The following is a 27,023-nucleotide window of genomic DNA, read 5'->3' on the forward strand; positions in this document are numbered from 1 at the left end:
GTTACAGGAAGGAGAGGCTGCAGGAGGCTCACCAGCTGCAGCTGTTCAAGGCTAACCAGCGCCTCCTACTGGACTGGACCCTGAAGCAGAGCTCTGAGATGGGAGAGAAAGGCCTGCCCAAGAGCAAGAACGAAGCAGAGCGATTCATAGTAGAACATCAAGACTGGAAGGTGATGACTGATTATGATATTCAAGTTATCTTGGCTATCTTTCTAGGTCTCCTTGCTGTTTATCTTTCTAGGTCTCACTAGGAAAGGAGGTTTTCAACCTTTCCTAGTGATGTTAGATAAAAGTTTTTAAAAATCCCCCAAATATTTTAAACTAACATAAGACCCATTTAAATTGCAAATGTATGTTTCCGGAAGAGATGAAATGTGTTAATTTGTTCTAGACTGAGATTGATGCACGGGGGGAGCGTATCGACTCTGTCAGAGACTTTGGCCTGAATCTGGTAAAGTCTGGACACAGCTCATCATCAGAGATCAATAAGTCTCTGACCAAGCTGGAAGAGGCCAAGATGGGTCTGAGCCAGACCTGGCAGAACAGGAAGAAGACTCTGGATCAGGCTCTAGGCCTACAGGTAACCCTAACTTAGAGACATTTGTACAATTTATGTTGTGAATGTAGCTCATCGAACATTAGGCATGTTTTCCTGCTTATTTCTTGCTTATTGGCAGTCAACGCACCTAATAAAATAAGGGTAAAATACATTTTAAAAAGTTACATAAATCTTGTTTTCATTTCAGATATTCCTTGGCTACATGGAGCAGAGTGAGAGCTGGTTGAGCAACAAGGAGGCCTTTCTGGCCAATGAAGACCTTGGGGTATGAACTCAATGTCTTTGCTCGTAAATTACGTGTGAACAATTTATGTAGGCCTTTTTAAAGGACTTATGAAGGCTGCATCAGATGTGTTGTTTATATTGTGACATTGATTGATTCTTGCAGAGTTCTCTCTCTGATGTGGAGACACTCCAGAGAAAGCAAGCCCTGTTTGAGAACACTCTGGATGCTCAGATGGAGCAGGTGGAAGGAGTGGAGCGGTTCGCCCAACAGCTGATCCAGCAGAAACACTTTGACTTGGACAATATCAAGTGCAAGAGCAAGTCTGTGCTGCTCAGGTATAAGCCAACAATGAACTATGAGCCAAATATTTCCCTGTTTTCAAAGACTGCCCATATACAAAGATATTGTTTGGTGTATGAAATGATTTATTCTGCCTTTGTTTGCTATACCTGACTCAAAAACCATGCCTCTCTCCAGAAAAGGAAAACTGTTGGAAATGAGTAAGGTTCGCCGGAAGGCTCTTGAAGAATCTCTACAACTCCAGAAGTTCCTGGGTAGCAGCTATGAGGTATGAGAAGTTGGGTTTGCTTGATGAGTCCGCTTTAACCAACTCAATGTTAGTGTGGGTCGATGAGGTTGATATGCAAGACTAAAACATAAGTATACCCCTGAGTCAATACTTTGTAGAAGCACCTTTGGTGGCGATTACAGCTTTGAGTCATCTTGGGTATTTCTCTATCAGCTTTGCACTTCTTGATTTGGGGATTTTCTCGCATTCTTCCCTGCAGATTTTCTCAAGTTCTGTTAAATTAGATGGGTAGCTGCAGTGAACAGCAATCTTCAAGTCTTTCCACGGATTTTCAGTGGGATTCAAGTCTGGGCTTTGGCTGGGCCACTCAAGGATTTTCACATTCTTGTTCTGAAGCTATCCCGGTGTTGCTTTGGCTGTAAGCTTGGGGTCATTGTCCTGTTGGAATGTAAATCTTCGTCCCAGTCTAAGGTTGTTTGGACTATGAAGTAGGTTCTCATCAAGGATTTGCCTGTATTTGCCTCCTTTCATTATTCCCTCTATTCTTTCCAGTCTCTCAGTCCCTGCCGCTGAAAAGCATCCCCATAGCATGATGTTCCCACCACCATGCTTTACGGTAGGGATGGTGTTAAATGGGTGATGAGCTGTGCCTGGTTCTCCAGACATAGCGCTTTGCATTCATGCCAAAACGTTTTGTCTCATCAGACCACAAAACCTTTTGCCTTATGATTTCAGTCTTTCACGTCTTTTTCCAAACTCCAGGCGTGCTGTCGTGCCTTTTTCTCAGGAGTGGCTTCTGTCTGGCCACTCCCACTAAGTCCAGATTGGTGAAGTGCTGTAGAGACTGTTGTCCTGGCAGGTTCTCCCATCTCAGCCAAGGAACTCTGTAGTTCTGTCAGAGTGTTCATTAGGTTCTTGATAATCTCCTTGACCAAGGTTTTTCTTGCCCGTTTGCTCAGTTTGGTTGGACGGCCAGCTCTAGGCAGAGTCTGGGTAGTTCAATATTTTTTCCATTTCCCAATGATGGAGACCACTGTGGTCATGGAAACTTTAAACACTCTATAAATTGTTTTATACCCTCTCCCAGATATATGCCTCATCACAATTCTATCTCTGAGGTCTACGGACAGGTCCTTGGACTTAATAGTATATTTTCAGCTCTGACATGTTCTGTCAACTGTGGGACCTTATATAGATAGGTGTGTGTCTTTCTAAATCATTTCCAATCAGTTGAATTGGTCACAGGTGGACTTCAATCAAGTTGTAGGGACATGGATTATGAAAGACATTTGGATGCTTTCTGATCTTAATTTGAAGGTTCATAGCATCGGGTGTGTGAATACTTCTGTAAATTAGATATTTCTGTGTTTCATTTTCACTTTGTCATTATGGGGTATTGTGTGTAGATGGGTGAGAACTAATCTATGTAATACATTTTGAATTTAGGCTGTAACACAAAATGTGGAATAAGTCAAGGGGTATGAATACTTTCTGAAGGCACTGTAAGTAATGTGTAGTACCTTGAACCTGTAAAGTAATGTGTGATAACTGAAACCTGCAGGTGTGCTCGTGGCTCAATGAGCGGAATGCAGTGGCCCTGGATGAAAGCTGGAGAGACCCCATCAACCTCCAGGCCAAACTACTGAAACACCAGAGCTTTGAGGCTGAGATCTTAGCGAACCGTAACCGAGTTGACACTCTTACTAAGGTATGTGTGAAGAAGTGCTTTCGGTGCACATTAATCACAGAGTAGTATCTCAGTACTTGCCTTATGACAGCTCAATACACCTTAAGATAGAATAACATAGCTCCCTGTCCTTCATAGAATCTGCAAGGTCCTCTGTTCTGAGACCAGTGTCTCGGCAGATGTTATCCATAGTACAGTTAATAACACTTGCCTAGACCAGTCACTGCTAACTGAGTCAATGTTCACCCACAGGAGGGTGAGAGAATGATAGCAGCGGGTCACTCCACTCCTGGGAAGATCAAACCGTGGCTGAAGGACCTTAACCATGGCTGGGACCTGCTCCTCAACAACTGTAAAGAGAAGAAATCTCGTCTGCAGCAGGCCTACCAGGTATTTGCACCTCATAGACGTATTGTACTCATCTTTGATGATAGATACAGTAGATGATACTGTGAAAAAGAGAATGTCACTTTTATGAGATGATAAACTAAAAATCAAATCAAATTTTATTGGTCGCCTACACATACAAAAGTATGTTGATTAGGCTATTTCAGCCACACCCGCCGTTGCTGACGGGTGTATAAAATCGAGCACACACCCATGCAATCTCCTTAGGGAAACATTGGTAATAGAATGATCTTACTGAAGAGCTCAGTGACTTTTAATGTGGCCCCGTCATAGGATATCACCTTTCCAACAAGTCCGTTCGTGAAAGTTTTGCGCTGTTAGAGCTGCCTATGTCAAGTGTAAGTCCTGTTATTGTGAAGTGGAAATGTCTAGGAGCAACAACGGCTCAGCTTGTGGTAGGCTACACAAGCTCACAGAACGGGACCGGCGAGTGCTGAACGAGACTGGCGAGTGCTAATGCATGTAAACGGGTAAAAATAGTCTGTCCTCGGGTTGCAATACTGCCTCTGCAAGCATTGTCAGCACAATAACTGTTTGTCGGGAGCTTCCTGAAATGGGTTTCCATGGCCGATCAGCCCCGCACAAGCCTAAGATCACCATGCACAATACCAAGCGTTGGCTGGAGTGGTGTAAAGCTCGCCGCCATTGGACTCTGGAGCAGTGGACACACATTCTCTGGAGTGATGAATTACGCTTCACCATCTGACAATCCGACGAATGAATCTGGGTTTGGCTGATGCCAGGAGAACGCTACCAACTGCGAGCCAGGCCTAATCGCCCAACATCAGTGCCCGACCTCACTAATGCTCTTGTGGCTGAATGGAAGCAAGTCCCTGCAGCAATGTTCCAACATCTAGTGGAAAGCCTTCCCAGAAAAGTGGAGTTTGTTATAGCAGCAAAGGGGGGGACCAACTCCATTTTAATGTCCATGATTTTGGAATGAGATGTTTGACGAGCAGGTGTCCAGATACTTTTGGTCTTGTAGTGTATTTGCAGAGACAACATCCCCTCCAGGTAAAGTAATAAAGCATTCTGCTTCAAAGGCCGAATGCAGCTGTTTTTATTTCAATATCAAATATTTTTTGGGCAACAATTAAATACCTGACTTTTATAGTTTTCCATTAAAATGGTTGAAAAGAAACAAAAATAGCTTTTTAACAAAAATAATTCTCAAACAAGAATTTAGCTAGGACTGTTTGGGAGTGGTTGGAGTTAGACTCTCTTTTGTTATTGGACTATATTAACTTATATCGGCTGTTGATGTCACGAGGCAAGCCAAAACTCCACCCATGCAAAACCTGCTGAATAGAAGGTCTTGTGTAGATTGTACCAGCAACTATTAGGAAATAACACTGATCAAATGCCTTCATACTTTTACAGTGTTAGTTTCATCAGCTGTTGTACAATATGATATAAAACACTTTTTGACTGCTCTTGGTCTTTAAGCTATAATTCTTCTATGAATTTGTTATTTTCTACCACCAGGCTTTACAGTTCCAACGTTCTCTGGACGACATCGAGGAGTGGCTTGGGTCCGTAGAAGTTGAAGTAACCAACGAGGACTGTGGCACTGACCTCCCGTCAGTCAGCAGGCTGCTGAAGGCTCTACAGGACCTGGAGGAGGTAGTGGAAGGCTATCTGGAGAGGATCCAGGGCCTGGTGGATACAGCCAAGGACTTCAGCTCCAAGGGCAACTTCCTGGCCCAGGAGATCCAGCAACGAGTAGGCCAAACTGTCAATAGGTACGTTGTTGTTTTTTGTCAAAGATATATAAATAATACTGGCAAAGCATATAATGTCTTTGATTCTCCCCAACTACATTTAAATATTAGTCAGAGTACGAGACAGATTAACAAAACACACATTTATTACTATGTAACAGAGCACACACACACACCAATACTGCATGGCTGTGAGACTGCGCTTGTGAAAGGAAATGTAAGGGTTTTACACAGTAGTAAGTTTTGGGTCTTTTTTTTTCATGGTCCTTCGAGACTGATTTTAACCAACCTTCGTTATTGCAGATATAACAGTCTGGCTGAGCCATTGCAGAACCGACGGGAGACCTTAGAATCCTGGCAGCTGTTGTTCCAGTTCTACCGTGACATGGAGGATGAGCTGGTCTGGGTCCAGGACAAACTGCCCTCTGCCTCCGCCAAAGACTGGGGAACCTCCCTACAGAGTACTCAGTCTATGGTCAAAAAACATCAGGTCAGAGACAGGGATGGTCAATGTTCCAGTTTGCAGTTAAAACCTCTCTGGGATAGCTGGACGCTTGCGTCCCACCTGGCCAATAGCCAGGGAAAATGTAGAGCGCCAAATTCAAAAAAATTATATAAAATCAAACTTTCATTAAATCACACATATAAGATACCAAATTAAAGCTACACTCGTTGTGAATCCAGCCAACATGTCAGATTTCAAAAAGGCTTTTCGGCGAAAGCATAAGATGCTATTATCTGATGATAGCACAATGTCAACAAAGAGAGTGTAGCATATTTCAACCATGCCGGCGCTACTCAAAACGCATATATAAAATATAAAACGTGCATTACCTTTGACGAGATTCTTTTGTTGGCACTCCAATATGTCCCATAAACATCACAAATGGTCCTTTTGTTCGATTAATTCCGTCCATATATATCCAAATTGTCCATTTATTTGGCGCGGTTGATCCAGAAAAAAACAGCTTCCAATTTGCGCAACGTCACTACAAAATATCAAAAAAATTACCTCTAAACTTTGCCAAAACATTTCAAAGTACTTTTGTAATACAACTTAAGGTATTTGTAAACGTTAATAATCGATCAAATTGAAGACGGGTCTATCGGTTTTCAATACAGGAGATCAACAAACAAACGCTACATTTTTTTGTCTTGCGCAACTCTCAAACAGTACACAAGACGTTACTCTACTTCCTGATGGCCTTCTTCTTCATTGCACAAATGAATAACCTCAACCTATTTCCCAAGACTGGTGACATCCAGTGGAAGCAGTAGGAACTGAGAACAGAGTGATTAGAAATCTGGCCTCCCAATGAAACCTCATTGAACAGACAGTGACTTAAAAAAATAAAATAAAAGAATGGTTAGTCCTCAGGGTTTTGCCTGCTACATAAGTTCTGTTATACTTACAGATATGATTCAAACAGTTTTAGAAACTTCAGAGTGTTTTCTATCCAAATATACTAATAATATGCATATCTTATATTCTGGGGATGAGTAGAACGAAGTTGAAATTGGGCACACAATTTTTCCCAAAGTGAAAACTCTGCCCCCTATCCTAGAGAAGCTTAAGATACTAACAACAACGTGTGTGTGTGTGTGTGTGTGTGTGTGTGTGTGTGTGTGTGTGTGTGTGTGTGTGTGTGTGTGTGTGTGTGTGTGTGTGTGTGTACAGGCTCTGGTGCAAGAGATAGCGAGCCGTACCCCTCTGGTGCAGGCTGTCCAGACCGCAGGGCAGAACCTGGTGAGGGGCAGACACTTTGCCTCGCATGAGATCAGCGAGAAGCTGGCTGAGCTCAAGAAGATTTTTGAGAGCCTGAAGACAGAGTCAGAAAACAGGGGCCGACTGCTACAGGAGGCTCTGAAGATACAGACCTTCCTCTCTGAGGTAGGTAACTGTGACCACTGACCATACTCTCTATACATTCTCTTTGGACACAAACACAGGTTCCGCAATCCACAAAAACTCTCTCCCAATACATTATTCTACCCAACTTTCTACAGTGAGGGACTTTTATGTGCCACCCAGATATGATGCCCACTGAAGAACCTTTTATAAACTTACGTTTCTCTTTAGGTTTCAGAACTACAACTGTGGATGGATGAGCAGAGACCAATGTTAGAGTCCAAAGATTTTGGGAAGAGTGAGGAGGCCACCGAGGTCCTCCTGAGGAAGCTGGACTCTGTAGACCTGGACATGGAGAACCAGCGGCTGAAAGTAGAGTCTCTTCAGGAGACTGGCGCTAAACTGGAGCACTGTGGCCACCCCAACAGGTACAGTATACAAACCTAACAGTATGTACATTATTCACTTTATCTGTTATCATTGTCAGGAATTAACATATGTGGTTTCACAGATATATTCATATTCAATATTCACATATTTAACTACATTCACATATTTGAAATATGTACATTTAGTGATTTCTAAATCCATTTAGTTTATTTCTTAATGTTTGTCTCTCCTTCCAAATGTTGTAAGCCCATTGACATGATACCATTTCTCTCATTTCACGTCAGCCATTTAGTGAGTAAGAGTCTTCCAGACGTGCTGGATGAGTATGAGAGTCTGCTGCGTGTATCTGGCTTGCGACGGGCAGCTCTGGAGGACCAGCTGAACCTTTATGTGTTTGAGAGAGAGGCCCGGGAGCTGCAGAACTGGCTGTGCTCCCGCAAGACCCTGGCTGAGTCAGAAGACTTTGGACAAGACCTGGAGGATGTGGAGGTATAGATGCAGAGTGGACTATTCCATTGGTTCCATTATACAGAGCAAATTAGGTGCAGCTCAAGTGTTTTTAAAAGTTTTGACCCATGTCTTGGAGGATGGGAATAGGGCCAGTATGGATAAGCCAAGTACTGGACAGTTTGTATCAGCTGTTGGGTGTATGTATCGTTTATATATTGCTGTAGCGAAAAACAATCGTTGTGAGATTACAGTCTTGGTAAAGTAATGTAATCAGACAAGTAATGATCGATATCGAATGCATTTTAGTTTAGAGGCAGAGGCCACGCTTTTCTTAATAAAGTTACGTTCTTCCAGATGTTGCAGAAGAAGTTTGAAGACTTTGTGGCTGAGGTGAACACGCTGGGCCAGAGTAAACTCAGCACTGTTCAACAACTACGACAGGAGGTGAAGTCTGCTGAAGGCCCGAGACGAGAGGCAGCGCTGCACAAGTTATGGGACGAGCTCAACCGGAATGTGAAGATTAGAGCGGAGGTAAAAGTCTAAGTCCAGTTCTTCTATCAATAATATTTTAAGTCACTACTTAAGTGGGACATTAAACGGTAGGGAAGAAAGGCAACGTCTACTCACAATTCTATAGTGGCCCTATTTTTTCCCCCCCAGCTCCTGTACCAAGTTTGATGTGCGTTAAACACTCTCCTTCTAAGTATTATTTACATATTACTGTGGGTAATTGACCTGAGCCATGGTGATTTATCAGCCATTTTGTGTGACAGAACCTGAAGTCTGCCCGAGAGGTGCACCAGTTTGATCATGACGTGGACGAGCTGAAGGGTTGGATGAGTGAGAAGGAGGTGGTGTTGGACTCCGACGACCACGATCATGATCTACTCAGTATCCAGGCACTCATCAGACAACATGAAGGACTGGAGGTACAGTACACAACCAAAGTTTATTTAACATGTTTGACTGAGATGTTAGCAGAGCAGTTTCATTGAGGCAGACTCCAAAGATTCACCATTTCATTAGCCCTCCAAGACCTGATGACTTGCTTTAGCTCCCTAAATGAATGCCTTTAACTCGGTGGGCTAACAGCCGGTTACACTAACTCACCCATCAAATAACTGTTTGCTTCCAGAGAGACTTGGCGGTCATCGAGGGAGAGGTGTCTCGGACTAAAGAGGAGGGGCGGGGCCTAACCAGGAAGTACCCCCAGGTGCAGGCCAGTCTGGGTGAGAGACTACAGGAAGTGGAGGCTAGCTGGGCTAGTCTGCATGCCAAGGCCATTCAACGCAGGAAGAGACTGGGGCAGGCTGAGGCTATGCAGAGATACCTCACAGAGTGGACAGAACTCATGTAGGTCTACTTCTTTTGATTTCATGTAATTAGGTTTGATAAGATATTAGCCAGCAGCATACCACCCTGCATACCACTACTGGCTTGCTTCTGAAGCTAAGCAGGGTTGGTCCTGGTCAGTCCCTGGATGGGAGACCAGATGCTGCTGGAAGTGGTGTTGGAGGGCCAGTAGGAGGCACTCTTTCCTCTGGTCTAAAAAATATCCCAATGCCCTAGGGCAGTGATTGGGGACACTGCCCTGTGTAGGGTGCCGTCTTTCGGATGGGACGTTAAACGGGTGTCCTGACTCTCTGAGGTCATTAAAGATCCCATGGCACTTATCGTAAGAGTAGGGGTGTTAACCCTGGTGTCCTGGCTAAAATTCCCAATCTGGCCCTCAAAACATCATGGTCACCTAATAATCCCCAGTTTACAATTGGCTCATTCATCCCCCTCCTCTCCCCTGTAACTATTCCCCAGGTCGTTGCTGCAAATGAGAACGTGTTCTCAGTCAACTTACCTGGTAAAATAAATAAATAAAAAGATAAGACCCAAGATGAGAGCCAATTCTATAATATCACATTTAAGATGTGCTTATAGATGTGTAATGTATGCTTTATGAACGTATAATTATTGAGGTGTGACCTGGATCTAATTTGAACATTTTTAAGTAAATTGAAGTGCTATTATTTTTTCAATTATGAGGTTATTTTATTTTTCCCTGTGTTGCCCAGGGCATGGCTGAAAGAGACCCTGTCCCTGGTGAGAGGGGAGGGGTCAGGAGGGGAGGGTGCTGACCTGGAGCAGCTAATCAAAAGACACGAAGAGTACCATGTTCAGATTGACAAGCAGCTCAACAAATCACAGGCTGTGAAAGATGAGGGCAGATACCTCGTGGAGGAAGGCAACTTCATGTGCCAAGAGGTAATAGCACAGTACTTAACAATTTAGACATAATGTCAAAGAAACCTAAACATCAATGTAATGGCAAGATACGGAAATGTTACGTTTCTCTTTTGCTATTGAATTTGCATTATTTTAAGCATTATTGTCCTTGTTTCTATTAATATGTCTTGTCACAATGTTAAATGTTGTTATAGGAACATTTAATAAAGCTATCTATTGCTGCCAAATTGCAGTTGGAGGATCGTCTTCTGGAGCTGCAGGAGCTGGAGATGCGGGTGCAGGAGGTCTGGGAGGAGAGGAGGGTGTTGTACCAGGAGGAACTGGAGATCCTACATCTACAGAGGGAGCTGGAGCAGGCAGAGCACTGGCTCAGTACCTACGAAGCTACTCTGAGGGTAGAGGAGTACGGGGTGAGTCTTTTAACTGGTGGACAGCCCAATTAAAAGCCTAGGTGTTAACATAGGATTGTGGTGCAGGAGACCAGGGTTTGAACCTTGTCACTTATATAAGTCATCATGCTTTCTGACAATAGCATGAAATAGTGAATATTTTCTTGAATTCAAGATTTTTGATGATTTTTTGACTGGTCCTTGGTTTTAGTGCTATGTATTTTCCTTTTCGACCCACTAAGTGAAAGTTGGTTAAGCCTGGTTAAGATGCTCAGTGACGTCTCCTTTCCCAGGACTCTGTGTCAGACGTTCTGGAGTTGATGAAGAAACAGGAGGACTTGGAGGCTATGATTCAAGCCCAGAGTGACAGGTTTAGCACCTTACAGAAGAAGAAAACACAGGTGAGTGAAAGATGAGAGGACGCTATTCACCTTTCCTGACAACTGATGTTATGGCTGTTGAATTTTGGCTAACTCCATTAAACCATACAACTCCTTTGGGTTTTGAACAATGACAACCCAAAAGATGGCTTTGGCATGGATACAGTAGATTACTCTCACACATAGTTGTATTATATATTTTTTAGAGAGAGCAGAGATTACAAAGCCTCCATGGTGATGATGGAGAAAATTCCAGGAAGAAGCTTTCCAGGGTGACCTCCCTGAAGAGGAAACCGTCTGACCCGAAGACCCCCCGACCCACTGGCCCTAAACTCCTAAATCCCACAGACCGGGTCCGCAGAACCAGCACCGGCAAAACACCTGATCCAGATTCATCTCCCTCCATCTCCGGTAGCCTCCCTCCCAGCCCCGCCCCTAGGGCCCTGACCACCCAGAACCCTGCCTCTGTGGCCCCCTCTAGATCCCCACGCTTCGCCCCTCCAGTCAACCCTCCTCCATCCCCTCCATCCTCTCCCACTACAGAGAGCAGTAGCCACTCCTGCTACAGACCCCATAGATTGTCAGTGAAGGAAGAAGAGTTGCCTCCCACAGGTAGACCATCTATCGCCCCCAAGCCAAGGCTCTCCATCAAAGAGACGTTAGCCAGGCATGAGAAGCTGGCCCCAGAAACACCGGTGTCGGCCCCAACCTCACCTGAGCCTCCCACAGATAGACCATCTATCGCCCCCAAGCCAAGGCTCTCCCTCAAAGAGACGTTAGCCAGGCATGAGAAGCTGGCCCCAGAAACACCTGTGTCGGCCCCAACCTCACCTGAGCCAGCCTCACATGCATCTCCCCTACCCTCACCTGTATCTGCACCTGTTCTCTCTGAAAATCCTGAGCAGCCAGATAACGAACCCACCACACCCCCTAAACTCCCTCCCCTTTCCGGAGATGTCCCCCCCCCCTCCAGAGACCTGCCCCCTTCCCCTCTACTGCTACACCACAGGAAACTAGAGGACCTACCAGAGGAGATGGCTACGCTGTCAGACTCGACATCTGATGTGAGATCAGATCACTAACTAACTAATTAACAAACTACACTCTGAGTCTGAGTGGATAGCACATGTTTGTTTACGTTTTACACTATGTCTACTGTTTTCCATCTTGAGAACTGTGTTGTTTACATCTGTGTAGGTCAGTGGTCAAGTGCCTGCCAGAATGGATGGGATGTTGGAGATCAAGGTGAAACAAAGCGGAAACAAAGTAAGACCCTGTTTCACTTTCTCAATTTGGGAGACCGAAACATTCTGACCTAAAACAATTGTTGATGCTAGGTCATCTCCGGTGTTTTTTTTTTTTAATGAACAAATCATTCATAATTTACAGTTAGATAAAGCAGTAAAACTGTGAAACTGTATTGGTTTGCAGGGTTTGGAGAACTGGGATGCTGTCTATGCATTACTGGAGCGGGAGACACTCAATCTTTTCAAAGACAGAGACGCAGCTACAGAGGTACTGCTTATTCATCAAGTCTACAGAAAAAGATTTTAAAGTTAAATTCACAGGTGCTTTTAGAGAGAACAATGACTTTTGAACGTACAGTATGTCACTGCTTTTTTACAGAGGTCTTCCCTATGGCCCCCCATCAATATGGTTGGAGCAGTGTGTAAGGAAAACCCATACTATAGGAGAAAAGACCATACCTTCAAACTAACGTGAGCCTTTCACATTACTGAAAGAGAATCCATGCTTAAAGTGGAAAATCAAGCTATTTCTAAGTACTATATAAAACATGCCATGTTAGAAGTTTGAGGACTTGTAATAAAGTATACAAAGACTGCTCCTCTGACAAAATGTAAATGTATGTGACCGTATGTTCTGCTTTCTGTGTATGTCCGTTAGTCTGCATGATGGAAGTCAGTACCTGTTCGCTGCCTTTAGCCGAGAGCAGCAGCTCAAATGGGTTGAGGAACTTCAGAACTGCACCAAGTCTGGAAGCTCCTCTGACTCTGAGGATTCTGGGTAAGGCAACTGTCAAACAGAAGGGCCATTTCTTAAAATGTTGTTATTATAAATGAATAACACATATTTTACCAGTGCCTTTACCGAATAGTTTGCCAAATAAACAATTGATTTGAATCCTGGTGTTTTTGAGTGATGTTCTCATTATAAAATTGAGTGAATATAGTGTCTTGATATTTGAAAAATTTGCCAATTCCCATTTCTTTCAGGAACTCCTCAAAGGACACAGTAGATCACCAGTACTCCAAACAGGTCAACACCAATGATGCTTCTGAGAACAAAGGGTTTCTCAGAGTTGGCTCCAGTGAAAGTGTTGGTTCCAGAGTTGGCTCCAGAGAAAGTGTGGTTTCCAATGAAAGTTTTGAGAGCGATATAGGGCCACCACCAAAGCCCCCCCATACCTATTACAACAAGCACCGCTACCCTACAGGAGGGGGGACCAAAGATGAAGGTGAGACTACACATGCATTAGTTTCCCACAACTTGAAATATTACAAAAACAACCATTTTGAAACTGAAATAAATTCCAGGTGAGACTGCATAACCAAAACAATGGTTACAAACAACCATTTTTGTACAGAAAGATATTAAATTCTTCACTACATTTTTTGGCATGTTAACATTGTAATATTATTACTAAATCCTTATAAAATACTCTGAACTACTTTGATGCCTCATAACATAATGTGCGGTCTTGTTCCAGGGACTGTAATAACTCAGAGACTGAGTTCCTTACAGAGGAGCCATCCTCCCACTGCCCAACCTCCTCTACCTCCACAAAGCCTCAATGACCCTGAGACCAAAGACAAACCCAAGAACAAGAGTGTCTTCAAGAAGCTCTTCGGAAAGTGATTTGGGATATTTCCTGTGTTATTAGAATAGAGTCATCTTAACAATTTATATCTTAATATAACCTTTACAATGGTCAAATCAAATGCCACAATCTTTCTGTTGTTAACCATTAGCATTGGTTTATGATATGTTTGCAACAATGTATATGTTAACTTTCTCCTTGTGTTGATGTACTCAAGATGGCTGCATGCTCATGAGATTTAATGCCAGTGCCTATATAAAAAGGGAATTTATTTATTCAATAGAAAAAATGACATTCAGTTGGCCTATTTCATTTTACACATTTCAAACCACAGTCATTTTTGAATCACCACATTTGGTAATTGAACTAATATCTCTTGTGTAGGAACATATAAATAGATCATCCTTACCATGCTCAAACGAAGTTTCACGCTAATTATGCATGATGTCAATGACAGATTTGCCGATATTAGAATTATGCATGTGTATTTTAAGTAAATATGTCACCGATATTTAATTATTATAGGCTGCCAATCTTGTTTTGCAAATGTGAGAATATTTTTATCAGCACATTGAAATACATGATATGAAGTGTATTCTTATCTTTTAAATATTTTTGTCAAACGAAATGAGGACATTTTTCAAAGTTAGTATAATTTTTGCATTTCATTTTCATGCCATAATTTAATGACATTGTGATTAGGTTGGGTGTACTTTTACCACTTTTACGTTATACATTTTGCAAAAGTCATTCGTATTCTAATTATTTTCGGTTTAGACTGCAACTAAGAATGAACAAAATTACATATTTCAGATTGAGAATGTGTTAGTATAATAAAAGCCTGCATTCAGATAAAATTAGGAGCCAATTTTTGTCATCCAATATTCCACATGTATCATGCTTTTTTGTGTAGGCTAGTAGCCAAAATACTTTCTCTTTTGGTCATCTGAATAAACGGTTATGTATGTTTTGCGGATTCTGTAAAAAATACATGTCTTTGAAGGAAATGTTCAATTTCACGGATTGAGAAATGCGTAAAGAATTGGACTACAACATACAACCCTACAATAAGTGTCAGCAAAGTACATGCCACAAATGAATGATCTTTCAGCATTTTCGATCCTAGGCCTTCCGGACTATATGCCTTCTTGAATCAGCAACATTTGCTACCGCTTGATGGCGTCACAGACAATAAAGCAACAAGACAGTCTATTCCTCAAGTCTATTCCTTGCAGTTCAAAAGTTAATTCGAGATGTTGCCATTGATTTAACATCTTGAGCTTTGTCTATTTGTGATTGTTGCATTTAACTTGTTAAACAATTTGGGTAATGTGCCATGATATTTCAGGTCATGGGTTTGATTACTCATTTGGTGTCATTAGGCTAGACGACGTGTGGGTAGAATAAAAATCATAAAGGGATTTCATATGTGGGCTATTTTATTGCCTCAAACACAATGATTGTAATGTATAGAGATTATGGGCAAGATAATTTATTTGGGTAATTTATTTCTGGATCATTTCTGTGCGGTGGTTAGTATTTATAGCAGGTTTATTTATTACGTTTACATTAGTTTGAGGTTTTCCAGTAGGCCTAATTAAAGGACATCGTGTTTTGAACGAAAATTTAAATTAAAAAAAACAGCCCAATTGTATAGTAATAATAACACATTTTACATTTTCAACAATTTAAGGCTTAAGAAGGCCTTTACATGGATTCTTTAGAAATCATTCATAAGCAAATGTCATGCTCTACCAGGTTACAGGGTGGAAAATTGCTTTTTTTGTCAAAGCACCAGATGTAGCCTTACAAATTCTATTGAATATTAACACAGAATATATGTGCTTGTATTTCCTGTTCTACAAAATCGCATCATTCGGCTTACTTGCAAAAATATTTCATTGTAAACTATGTTGGTAACCCCAGGCCTATAGAATTGTTTTCATTCGCTAGGTTATTTGATCAGAAGCCAGTCCCTAGTTGTTATTCGGATCACGCGTCTCCCAAAGCCGCTGCAGCTGATTTAATGACTCACCACACAGCTCAAAGATTTAACAATGTTGTTCTCCGCCAGTAAAATGAGTCAAATAAATCGGAAATACATTATTCTTGAGAAACTAATATTAAAACTCCAAATAATAGGCTATTTCCCAAAATTACAAGATTGTAAAAGGGACACATCTCTTATCCTCAATTTTGTGTTTTGTTTCTAATTAATTCAATGGACCTACCTATACACGATAATAAATTAAAAACCGCTGATGTGTATTAAAATTGGCTTTATATTTACCGTTACTTCTCTTCTTTAAGATGTATTGCAGGATAAAAATATATGCCACACACACATACCCAATGTAAGCCTGGTTAAATTAGGCGCCCACTCCTTGATTAACCAATAAGTTCATAAAATAGCCGACTGTACATTTATGGAAAACGAAAGGCAAATAGTCTCTATTCACCTTTTGAAGTATGGTTCAAATATCCACACATTACTACAGAACATAACAGTCAAAATACTGTAGACTTGTCTGTTATATAGTCATACAGATTCACAATACCGTAACACAGCAGCACCTCTAAACGACAAACAGCATTGGAAAGGTTGCCGGTAGGTTATGTCCATAAAATGAATCCACAACCAGACCAATTTGATAATCAAATGTATGATCAAATAATAACGAATAAGGATTCATTATTATTTATCAAGTTTATAAATAAATATAGACGGTTTGCTGTGACAACAGTTGTACAGATACTTTATCTTCATACCTCAATTAGCAAATGGTTCTAAGTTGCTTGTAAACTGCAGGGTGAACTTGTTTTGATTTTCCATTAAAACACATGCAGACAATAGTTTGAGGTGAATTTTATTTAAAGTCATGATCAAACATTGAATTTTCATTGAATCAAAATTCCTTTCTCCAATAAACAATAAGATTCCCTCTCCGGGATACGCCTTTTTAAACCAAAAGCCCTTCGCTCCTCTACCGCTAGGGGGCTCTCTGCTCTCACAGATGTGCGCCGGTCTCTATCAGTTTTATAACGGAGTTTTGCGGTATTTCTGCTTGCCTATCGTCTTATATCCACACAACACTATTTATTTGTGCCCTAAAGTGAATAATAATGTGTTTCCATCAACGGCGTGTTTATAAATATTTTGCAGTAGCCTATGTGTTGAGCAGCCCTGTCGTTGTATTTAAACAAATCCATGCCTACACTCAATTTATTATAAAGATTCAACTAGTACTTTCAATAAATTATGGTTGTCAGTCTGAGATGAAATTGTAAGCGTTTTGTTTTAGGTTTGCATCTTTTTCTATACGTGAAACATAACATGATTGGAATTATTGATAGAATTCTACTTTTATGGCCGTAGTTGTGTTCTAAATCAAGGATGGGCAACATTGGGGGCCACAGAAAACCACACACTCAGTCAGGGCCGGCCCTAGACTTTTGGAGGCCCTAAGCCACATTTTGTTGATGATTACAAGTTTAGATAGCTGGCCACTAGACTAATTTACCAATCTAAAAAATCTTAGCGGACATGGGCTAATTGAGTGACTGTCAGTAACCAGGTTTACATGCAACCTTTTTATGCCTGTAAAGTAGGCTACATTTAGGATAAAAAAGTCAGGACAGACCTGATGGAAATTGAACATTTGTGCCGGTAAACTTTTCAAATTTAAAAAAAGATACTAAATACACTAGACAAGGTAGGATCTCTCTATGTCTGTAAAATGTATTATATGAGAAATGCTTGGCTGCCTTTTGACAAATAAAAATAATCTCGCTATTTTGTCCATAATAATCTCATCATGTAGGCTATACCTTCTTGGTAAACTTTCCAAATATCGACAAAACGAAATATACTAGACAAGGTGGGATCTTTTTGTGTAAAAGGAATTATGCAAGAAAGGGCGGTGTCAACTGTTTTATGGGCAAATATTGATACAATAACAATCATATTGAAGTAAAACTTGAAGTCACACGATGACATGTTGTGTGGTCCTCCCACTACCATTTGGGAAAGCATACCGTTTATTAGGCTACAGATTAAATAAGTGGCTAGAGAACATGTGCCAATACCAGAATGGGCACACTCGCAATATAAAGCAACATTTTTACTGACAAAACCATCAGTAGAGTTGAAAATACGATGGCATTTATTTTTTTTTTGCTACATGGGAATTGAACAGTAAAAGTTATTTTTATGTGCACTATGTCTTCACGCATAGACATTGACCCGCAACAAGTACATTTGATGGAAACATCTCTGATGTATAAATATTTTATTTATGCAGATTTTTGAATATTTGCATGAAAATCTGCCGCCAATTGGATGGAAACCTAGCTACTGACTGACATAACAAGAGAAAAACTTCTGATGAACAACCAAATAGTACCTCGTGTGTTCTACTATTCTAACTCTCAACAGTAAGTTGAGACCCCAACTGAGTTCCTAATACAGAACATACTGTATATTATATATATTAGGAACTCTGTTGGTGTCTCAACTTTTGTTGAGAGTTGAAATAATAGAATACATAAGGTGCAATTTCGAAATGATATGTGTGTGATATATATATATTTCTTTATTTTCTTTTTTGTAAATTGATCCTCTGGCCTACAAAAAGGTTCGCTGCCAGTTTCCCATCCCTGTTCTAAACCACTATTATCATTCTACCATTTATTTAATTTAGGTTCCCTTATGGAAATACGGTTTCTAAGGTATAAGAATAACGTTTTGTTTAAGATAGGCCTATATTACTGTAAACCCCAAGGCATTTTTTAACTCAAATACTTATATTAAGTTGTACTCAAAGTCAATGAAAAGTAATTATTACTTAAAACGTTAGTACCACAAACTCAAAACTAAATGAGAAGTCACACCAACATAAAAAAAAAAAAAAGATATAACAGCATGCTCTACTGCAGGTAGATTTTCCTGGAATTGTTTTTAATATCTGTATTTTTGCATGTACATTTAGTGATTGATTGATTAAATGTTATACTACACAAAGATAAAACATTTCTAAACTAATCCAGTCATTTCATTTTTGCGCCTGTTACTGAAATGGGTGTTCCAGTTTAAATGGCTTAGGCAATCCAACAGTTGAACTACCTAACACTGGCTAGATTCCAATAGGAATTACACATCACTTTGCAAGCCAGCATAATGTGATTTACAGTTTCTGGTAAATTTCCCAGGTTTTCCAGAAATCCTGGTTGGAAGATGAATATATATATTTTTAGGAAAGTTTGTGGAATTTTGCAACCCTACTTGTAGGCCTGATGTGGCTTGTAAACTATGACTTTCAGGCCACTGTATAAGGCCTCATGATATATGTAATGGTTCAACTATAATGCTAATATTTGCCTAGGATCTCACTTGGTGAAGGTCACAGGAATGAAAATGAATTCAACTATGTCTCTGTTACATGCAAATACAGTCATGGGTGGTAACTACAATTCAATCGAAAAGGCAAGGCACACCGGGAAATTATTGGAGGCGTGGCTTAGTGGGGGCGGGAAATGTAAGAGTCGCTTACAAATAAAATGCATTTGTATTACTCATATGAAGCTAGTACTGCTCACTTCAGCTATTTAAGTTTCTTAACTTAATTTGTTTTAGGTAATCGGTTTCCTCAAAATGTTTGTGTAGCCAGAACTTATCCGGATTTAGCGTAATAAAAGTATTTTATCATTCATTAGTTGCAAGAAATGCTACTTTCCTACTCTTGGCTATTAATCCTCAATAGAGATGTGCTGTGCATCAAGCCTGTGCATGGTTTATTGTAGTATGCTAGGTTAGAATGTACTATATTTATACACCTTATGATTCAGGCTTTTATTATTCACTTTCAGTTGCACTCCCAAAAGTCATCATCATCATCAGTAGCTGAATCTCCAACTGTGTTTATTAAAACAAATGGCCTTCAAACATACACTCAACAAACGATTCGGCACCTAATTTGTAAAGTGTAGAATTTTGATTTGTGATGAAATCAGAATGCACATGCTTGCACACCATGGGCACAGCACATGACTATAATTGTCTTTCATCCTATATTTCAAATATATTTAAAGTATAGGCTACTACTGGTAGTTTTCTACTCATAGAAAGGGCATTTATTCGTTACATTTATTAAATCATTTATTGGTGGAGTGCGAACTAATTTTGCAAGAACAAAATAGAGGATATAAATTACAGAGAGAATACCAGGCGCTCATGACCTTGTTTGTTAACTCGCTGAAAGAAAGCGTTGACAACCAGTCCATTCCTTTTAAGTGATGTTCAGGAGTATCACATTCTTTGTACAACAGCTAGTCTCTGGGACAGTTGGACTCATGACCACCATGACAATGCAAGACAAACCATCAGATTGCGCATAGATGAGATATGAGCGTTGCTAGTGCTTGCAGGCCTACACAGTTTACCTTTCTTTTGCAAACCGGAAATGAAATTACAGGACTAAATAAATAGTTTGCACTTGACAATTATATATATTTTACCAAGGGTGTTGTTGAAATTTAACTTACCGATCATATTTGGAAAAACAGGCCTACTCAAATAAACTCATCATGCTTTGTCCCATGTTTTTGGCCAGTGTTTCTCCATTGACAAACTATTACATGTCTCTCCAGAAATTTGATAAAAATGAAGTGCGTTACAATAACAGCATCACTATTGTTATTTTTATTATTACGTAGGCTATTGTTGTGGTTATTATTATTGTGGTAATAATAGCAGCCAAAAGTATCCATGGTAGCCATTCGTCATAGCCCTGTCTTGAATCATCCGTGACTAACCACAAGACGACACATTGGATATCATAACAACATAATGAAATTACCAAAATAGACAAAATAACATGCTGTTTTTTGTTTCATTGTTTAAGGAAAACGAACTATGACTGTTATACAACTATGTGTTATTTTTGGATATCTATGCGTATATGTAATCACTATTTTAACATTTCTTAAAACACATGATGTTGGCCTGACATTTTTAACGAATGCCACTAATATTTACATGAGTGTGCATCAACAGTAGGTCGAGCCAAAAAAAGTCACCTTGTGGGAATTCACGAGGCTCTCTGTTTGTATCTCTCCTTCCCATCAGTTATTTCTCTCCTGTGCGCTTGTGCGCTCTCTGCTTGGTGAATTTGTGTGTGTGTGTGTGTGTGTGTGTGTGTGTGTGTGTGTGTGTGTGTGTGTGTGTGTGTGTGTGTGTGTGTGTGTGTGTGTGTGTGTGTGTGTGTGTGTGTGTGTGTGTGTGTGTGTGTGTGTGTGTCGCCCATCCTGACCAATATCCATATGAGTTTACCTAAACAACACAAATAGACAGCTATACTATAATAAACTGGCCTGACCTGGAGCTGGTCTGAGCTGAGCTATGTGAAAACCTATGATGTCCAACATTTAGGCTACTCGTTCTCGCAAGGCTGTTACGCACCTGGACTAAAGTAATACATTTGTGTTTGAATGTAATATTTCAGATGAAGTCAATGGAGGATGGACTATGACAATTGACTCGAAGGTGCAAAGCTTGTTTCTTGCAGCGTTATGACCACTGGGGCCACATATTTGTAGGCTAAATATACTAGTACATTTCTCCCCTATCGATAAATTCCCACTATGACTGAGAACCCTTAGTAAAAAAAAGTTTTAACACTTTTTGTGTTTATAATCCCGTAAATAACGGCTCACCCTTGCTCTCTAAATTGTAATATCCCTTATTACCGTGTTACCCGTAATCGTGATTTACTATTATGGTGATAATTATTCTTATTATAGGCCTAGGTATGATGTAGTAGCCTACCACCAATATGAATACTAGGCCTATAGGCTACTATACTAGGCATACAACTATTAGCAGGAAAGCCTACTACAACTGCTAGGCGAGTTATAGTAAGCCTAACAATTCTACTAATAATGATATGTTTGTGATGTTTGCAACGCCGCATAGCCTATTGGATAAAATATATGGATTACTTCTTAAAACTGTAACTCCAAACCATTACGCACGAGCGCACGATGGAGATTGGGCTCCAAGTAGCGGTGGGCCGAGGGTTGGATTTACTTGAGCTCTAAAAAGATGGACCGTAAACAAACATCATTAATTATGAATGAAGTATCATCTTTAAATGCTACCTGAACATTTAATAAGGACCACCGTGCTACTGTGGAGATCTCCATATAAAAAACCCAAATGAATATCCATTCTTTAACTTCTAATCTAATATCCACATTTTAAAAGTAGGCTGCTTATGCTTGAGACATAAAGTAGTACCTCTCCTCGGTCGCTACATTTATGTGTCCCTCTTGTGTTTATTTCCATGTTTCCATACATTCCATGGAATGTACACAAACTTTTGAAGACGCAGAGATATGTTGAATCAGCAATCTGGAAATATCAAGAGCAGTGAAATGGATTAAGGTTAGCCATATGTGGTATATTTTCTTGGTATGATTTTTGTCCGAGAAAGAAAACCTTTGTTGATGGGGATGAGCCCATTCTGCGTTGCATTGGTGGATGTGTATCCTTGCGCACTTCAGCAACAGCTAAGAACTGCTCTGTGATTGGCTGGAAGGAGGGAGGACGCGTTAATACTTATGGTGCTGTGGTTGGCTCTCAACTGTAAAGGTTCAACCATTTTTTGTTTACATCTTAGTGTCTGTGGCTCCATAATTAATTGTAGCTATCTGTCTCCTATCGATGTGCTGTAAAGAACATGAAATAGTTGTTTTTTATTAGCAGAGTTGCAGGCGTAAGAGATTGAGACCCAACTGTGCTGCTGCTTGTTGTCATTTTACCTGGCGTGTGATGTTGGATATGGGAGAACGGAAAGAAGTGAAAATGATTCCTAAATCATCGTTCAGTATAAACAGTCTGGTGCCCGAAGCCGTCCAAAGTGACAACCACCACAGAACCGTCCACGAGGAAGAGGAGAAGATTCCTTTACCTACCCTGGTGCAGGACACAAAGTCGGAGAACATTTGCACCAAAATCGAAAATTCGTCCAATGAAACGACTTGCACAGACGAGAAGGAAAAACAGGAAGAGAAGAAGGATAGCAAAGAGGGGGAGAGCGGTGGGAAAGATGGTGAAAAGAAAAACGGCAAGTACGAGAAACCACCATTTAGCTATAATGCTTTAATTATGATGGCTATTCGGCAGAGTCCGGAGAAACGACTAACTCTGAACGGTATTTACGAGTTCATTATGAAGAATTTCCCCTATTACCGGGAGAACAAGCAAGGTTGGCAGAATTCCATCAGGCATAACCTTAGCCTAAACAAATGTTTTGTTAAAGTCCCGCGGCACTATGATGACCCGGGTAAGGGGAACTACTGGATGCTTGACCCCTCGAGTGACGATGTGTTTATCGGTGGGACAACCGGCAAACTTCGCAGGAGATCGACCACATCCAGGGCAAAGTTGGCTTTTAAGCGAGGCGCTCGCCTTACTTCCACGGGGTTGACCTTTATGGATAGAGCCGGCTCTCTATATTGGCCAATGTCACCGTTTCTTTCGCTTCACCATCCGAGGGCCAGCAGCGCGTTGAGCTACAATGGGACATCATCGCCATACCCTAGTCATCCTATGTCCTACAGTACCATGTTGACTCAAAACAGTTTGGGGAACAACCATTCTTTCCCTTCTTCCAATGGCCTGAGTGTTGACAGACTTGTGAATGGAGACATTCCCTATGCCACTCATCACCTAACGGCGGCGGCGTTGGCGGCCTCTGTGCCATGTGGTCTATCGGTGCCCTGCTCCGGGACTTACTCTTTAAACCCATGTTCGTCCATAAACCTCCTTGCAGGACAGACAAGTTACTTTTTCCCCCATGTCCCCCATCCATCAATGACCTCCCAGAGCAGCGCTTCGATGGCGGCCCGGGCTGCCTCCTCCTCCTCCTCCCCGCAGGCGCCCTCATCTCTTCCCTGTGAGTCCTTAAGGTCTTCTCTACCAAGTTTCTCTTCTGGACTTTCTGGAGGACTTTCTGATTACTTCACACATCATAATCAAGGGTCAACTTCAAATCCACTTATACACTAACAAAACATCCCACGGGAGCAAGACTGTAAGTGAACATTTTACACCCATTTACATTGTAAAATATATAAAGAAAAGCGAAATTAAACAAAGAGAAAACAAAATGAAAGCAGCCCGAACTGAAGCCCAGGTATTTTTTATTAATATTCTGCATTTATTTCTCTGTACATAATGTAATGTGTCGGGGAGTTGTTTATTATTCCACTGTCAGCAACGTGCAATGTGATACGGAAAAAAAACGAAGAGAAAACGTAGTTTTTGGACTGAGAGGCATTACCTTAGAATGTGTATTTAAATAGTGTCTGCAGATTTGCCTAATTTTAATATTAAGAATCTTGTGATCTAATACCATCACATGAACCACCAGTCTCCATGTTTGCAGTATTATCACGTATCATGAGTGCGCTGGTGGAATATGATTGTTGCAAAGCAATTCAACACTAATTTTAATTGTTTCTTTTCAAATAAATGTGTTTTTAAAATGCAGAATAACCATACCAACCCATGGCTCTTTGTTATTTTGTCCTCTCCCATAATGAACAAAGTAGTAGGCTACTTTATACTGACATTCATTTATATATAGGCTAATATTTTCACAATGTTATACTTTATAGACCAAAGAATGGGTTTAGAAAAAATACTCGAGAATTTCACTATTCAACACCAGAACAGATTCAGAAGGGGACAAAATGAACGAATGCCTTTTAACTTGTGTTGTGCATATTGTACTGTATGTGGTCACCACCTGGTCACATCCATTTTGTAATTAGTCAAATGTCAATATACCTATTGTAATTATAGGTTAACTTTGCGAACGTGTAACCCGTGTTGAGCAAATGCCTCATAAAAATATGGAGTGATTGTTTATGTCGTCTTTAAATTTCATGGTTGTGATATTGTGGTCTTATTCCCGTGTTTGTCGCTAAAACTGTTTATCGAACAAAATAAAATAATAGGTTACGTCCATATCTGATGAAAACTTTGTCTTTTTTTCCATTCGTATTACAATAGTAGTACGTTTCGGTTGTTATGTTGTATGTGGTTGTTAATTGGATGGCTGCGCAGGAAACATTGTGCGGGTATAGGACCTAGGCCTCCTCGGTTCAGCGTTTGGCTTTGAGAACCAACTGGCACAGAAATGTTTCAGCTTCCTTTGCCTCCCTTATTTTGACCACTTGGTACTTAGTATTTGTTAGTTAAAAACAAACCAGTCCTACCAATGTTAAATAAACTACAACCATAAATTACAAATAGTGTTCTAAAGTGATGCGTACAAGTTGACACATCTAGTAGTAGACCTATATAATGCCGAGACTAATCATGGTCTCGTGCAGGATGCTTAAGGTTTTGGATACGGTTTGAACGCTTTAACCGCTGTTGTTTGTGTGGTTTTGTATTTGGCCTCCTCCCATCTCATATCTTCTATTTGATGAGTAATGATGTATTAGCTTCGGGGGCATGAATTGTTTAAAAGTGAAGTGTTATTGATTGCAATGCAGAGCAGGTCATACGTGTTTTCCTAAAGGCACTGTGTTTTAATGTAGCCTACATAAATAATAAGGAAATGCATGACATGCCTACTACGACCTGTGGAATACTTTCCACTTCCTGTTTTTTTATTTTATTTTTTTATTCCAAATGATAGTAAGGCCTAATGCAAATGAAACACAACAGAAGCGTATAACTTTCAATACTGTGCGGTCAGTAATTTGTTCATTTCCTAAAGACCATCGTGTTAAATGAGTCTGAATGTAATGCAATAACCTTACTGCTTTTCACAATGGACTAGTGCAACTCAATATCTCCTCGCTAGATGTTATCGTTCAGATGTTAAATGGGGTGACCACTCAAAAGACAAAGACTGAATGAGGTAGGGTTAAATCTGGAAGAAATATATCTTCTTAAACTACGGAAATATATACGTGCTACTAGAAATACTGATGCATTTGAAGCAGAAATGGTCGTTTCCTCACCCATTTCTAAAATAGTATTTAGATGTATTCGTAGTTTAATAAGACATTTTAAACAGCGTTTTAAATACTGTTAATATTCTTTTTTCAAATTTAGGCTACGCCTACAGGGAATATGTAGAATAAAATAAATTGCAACTGGCCAAATAATACTTGTTATGTTTAAATTTAATATGATTATTATGCTAATGATTATCACTATGATTGTTATTTTTTATTGAACCTTTATTTAACTCGGCAAGTCAGTAGAGTACAGTATTTGTTTATATATCAATGTGCGAGTTTTTCGCTTGCCCCTGCCTTCAGTCTTCCTCCTGAGTTTCAGCTATAACAATTAGTAATCAATATACCTGAACCACAGAGGACTCATATTTATGTATTATATTTAGAACAAAGCATCAACTGAAGGATTGCGTGCCAAGCGTTGGTCTTTTATGACTGGGTTGCTTTATGCAATACTGTGTTGATGACGTAACAGCTAATCAAGGCGGAAATATAGGCTATAGGTTACTGTCTGTCAGCAAAATAGTAGCTATTTTTAAAGTGAAGAACTTCAAGGAATTGGGTAAGGGCGTGGTTGTACCTCATAGCGATAGCATAGCGATTTGAGAACATCCTCCTGCCTTGTAATCTCCCCATATAGGCTATGGTTCAACCCAGCCACCGGCTACTGAAGAGGCCTAGGGTTACTACAAAGCATATTACCACCGGAAGTGACAAAATCGATTACATATCTAGACCAAAATCTCGACCTTTAGGCCGTGTTAGACAAAATAAACATTTTGAAGTAACCCACATAGGCCTATGCCCAATCAACTCAACAGCCTACGACAAAATACACATGTTTTTCTTCAAATGAATGATACCACTGATTTTAGAATAACGCCATATCACACGGAATGACATGGGCCTCAAGACATAGAAACCCGCCGCTTAAGGTACTTAACAAACAGACATATTTACGAATATATGTCGACGCAGTCACGTAAGGATGACAATTGACAGGGCATTTTTACGCACGTTTACGCACTGATGGGTATAGCGGGCATATCATGTGTATTTGTTGTCCAATAAGACGCTGCATGCACCAAATCCTGCTTTACTGCATGCAACTAACAGCTGTATGGCAGGGAACATGTAGTTCACATACTTTATCCTAACCGGCTTCAGTATACACGTAGAGGAACAATCCTGAGGCTCAGCGCGCACGGGCCTAAACAGACAACTCTCTGACCACAAACATTAACGTCATCAACATGAACAACAAGAGCAACAACAGCCATTGGTGCTGCTGCTTCAGCAGCAATAATAATAATAATACTTAC

At 40.4% G+C, this 27,023-nt stretch overlaps 2 protein-coding genes across 3 annotated transcripts in view; both read left to right on the forward strand.

Annotated features, from left to right (window-relative positions):
• sptbn5 (spectrin, beta, non-erythrocytic 5) overlaps positions 1-15,086 on the forward strand; it is a 61,784-nt gene extending 46,698 nt beyond the window's left edge. For both annotated transcript variants that reach the window (XM_055863618.1, XM_055863617.1), the window contains 25 exons: positions 8-170; positions 392-580; positions 747-824; positions 948-1,120; positions 1,263-1,353; positions 2,876-3,022; positions 3,254-3,391; positions 4,895-5,151; positions 5,434-5,620; positions 6,809-7,021; positions 7,211-7,407; positions 7,654-7,858; positions 8,174-8,350; positions 8,593-8,748; positions 8,955-9,172; positions 9,886-10,075; positions 10,291-10,467; positions 10,740-10,847; positions 11,033-11,890; positions 12,024-12,092; positions 12,258-12,341; positions 12,453-12,544; positions 12,732-12,851; positions 13,061-13,302; positions 13,555-15,086. In XM_055863618.1, coding sequence (XP_055719593.1) covers positions 8-170; positions 392-580; positions 747-824; positions 948-1,120; positions 1,263-1,353; positions 2,876-3,022; positions 3,254-3,391; positions 4,895-5,151; positions 5,434-5,620; positions 6,809-7,021; positions 7,211-7,407; positions 7,654-7,858; positions 8,174-8,350; positions 8,593-8,748; positions 8,955-9,172; positions 9,886-10,075; positions 10,291-10,467; positions 10,740-10,847; positions 11,033-11,890; positions 12,024-12,092; positions 12,258-12,341; positions 12,453-12,544; positions 12,732-12,851; positions 13,061-13,302; positions 13,555-13,703 — 4,678 coding nt within the window. In that variant the 3' untranslated portion in view covers positions 13,704-15,086. The remainder of the gene's footprint in view (positions 1-7; positions 171-391; positions 581-746; positions 825-947; positions 1,121-1,262; positions 1,354-2,875; positions 3,023-3,253; positions 3,392-4,894; positions 5,152-5,433; positions 5,621-6,808; positions 7,022-7,210; positions 7,408-7,653; positions 7,859-8,173; positions 8,351-8,592; positions 8,749-8,954; positions 9,173-9,885; positions 10,076-10,290; positions 10,468-10,739; positions 10,848-11,032; positions 11,891-12,023; positions 12,093-12,257; positions 12,342-12,452; positions 12,545-12,731; positions 12,852-13,060; positions 13,303-13,554) is intronic.
• A 7,237-nt stretch (positions 15,087-22,323) lies between these two features.
• Positions 22,324-24,694, forward strand: foxg1a (forkhead box G1a). The gene has a single exon (XM_055863619.1). The coding sequence runs from the start codon at positions 22,493-22,495 to the stop codon at positions 23,729-23,731; it is 1,239 nt and encodes a 412-aa protein (XP_055719594.1). The 5' UTR covers positions 22,324-22,492; the 3' UTR covers positions 23,732-24,694.
• The last annotated feature ends 2,329 nt before the right edge of the window (positions 24,695-27,023 follow it).

The sequence above is a fragment of the Salvelinus fontinalis genome, chromosome 15 (genome assembly GCF_029448725.1).
Source record: "Salvelinus fontinalis isolate EN_2023a chromosome 15, ASM2944872v1, whole genome shotgun sequence".
NCBI classification, from domain to species: Eukaryota; Metazoa; Chordata; class Actinopteri; order Salmoniformes; family Salmonidae; genus Salvelinus; species Salvelinus fontinalis.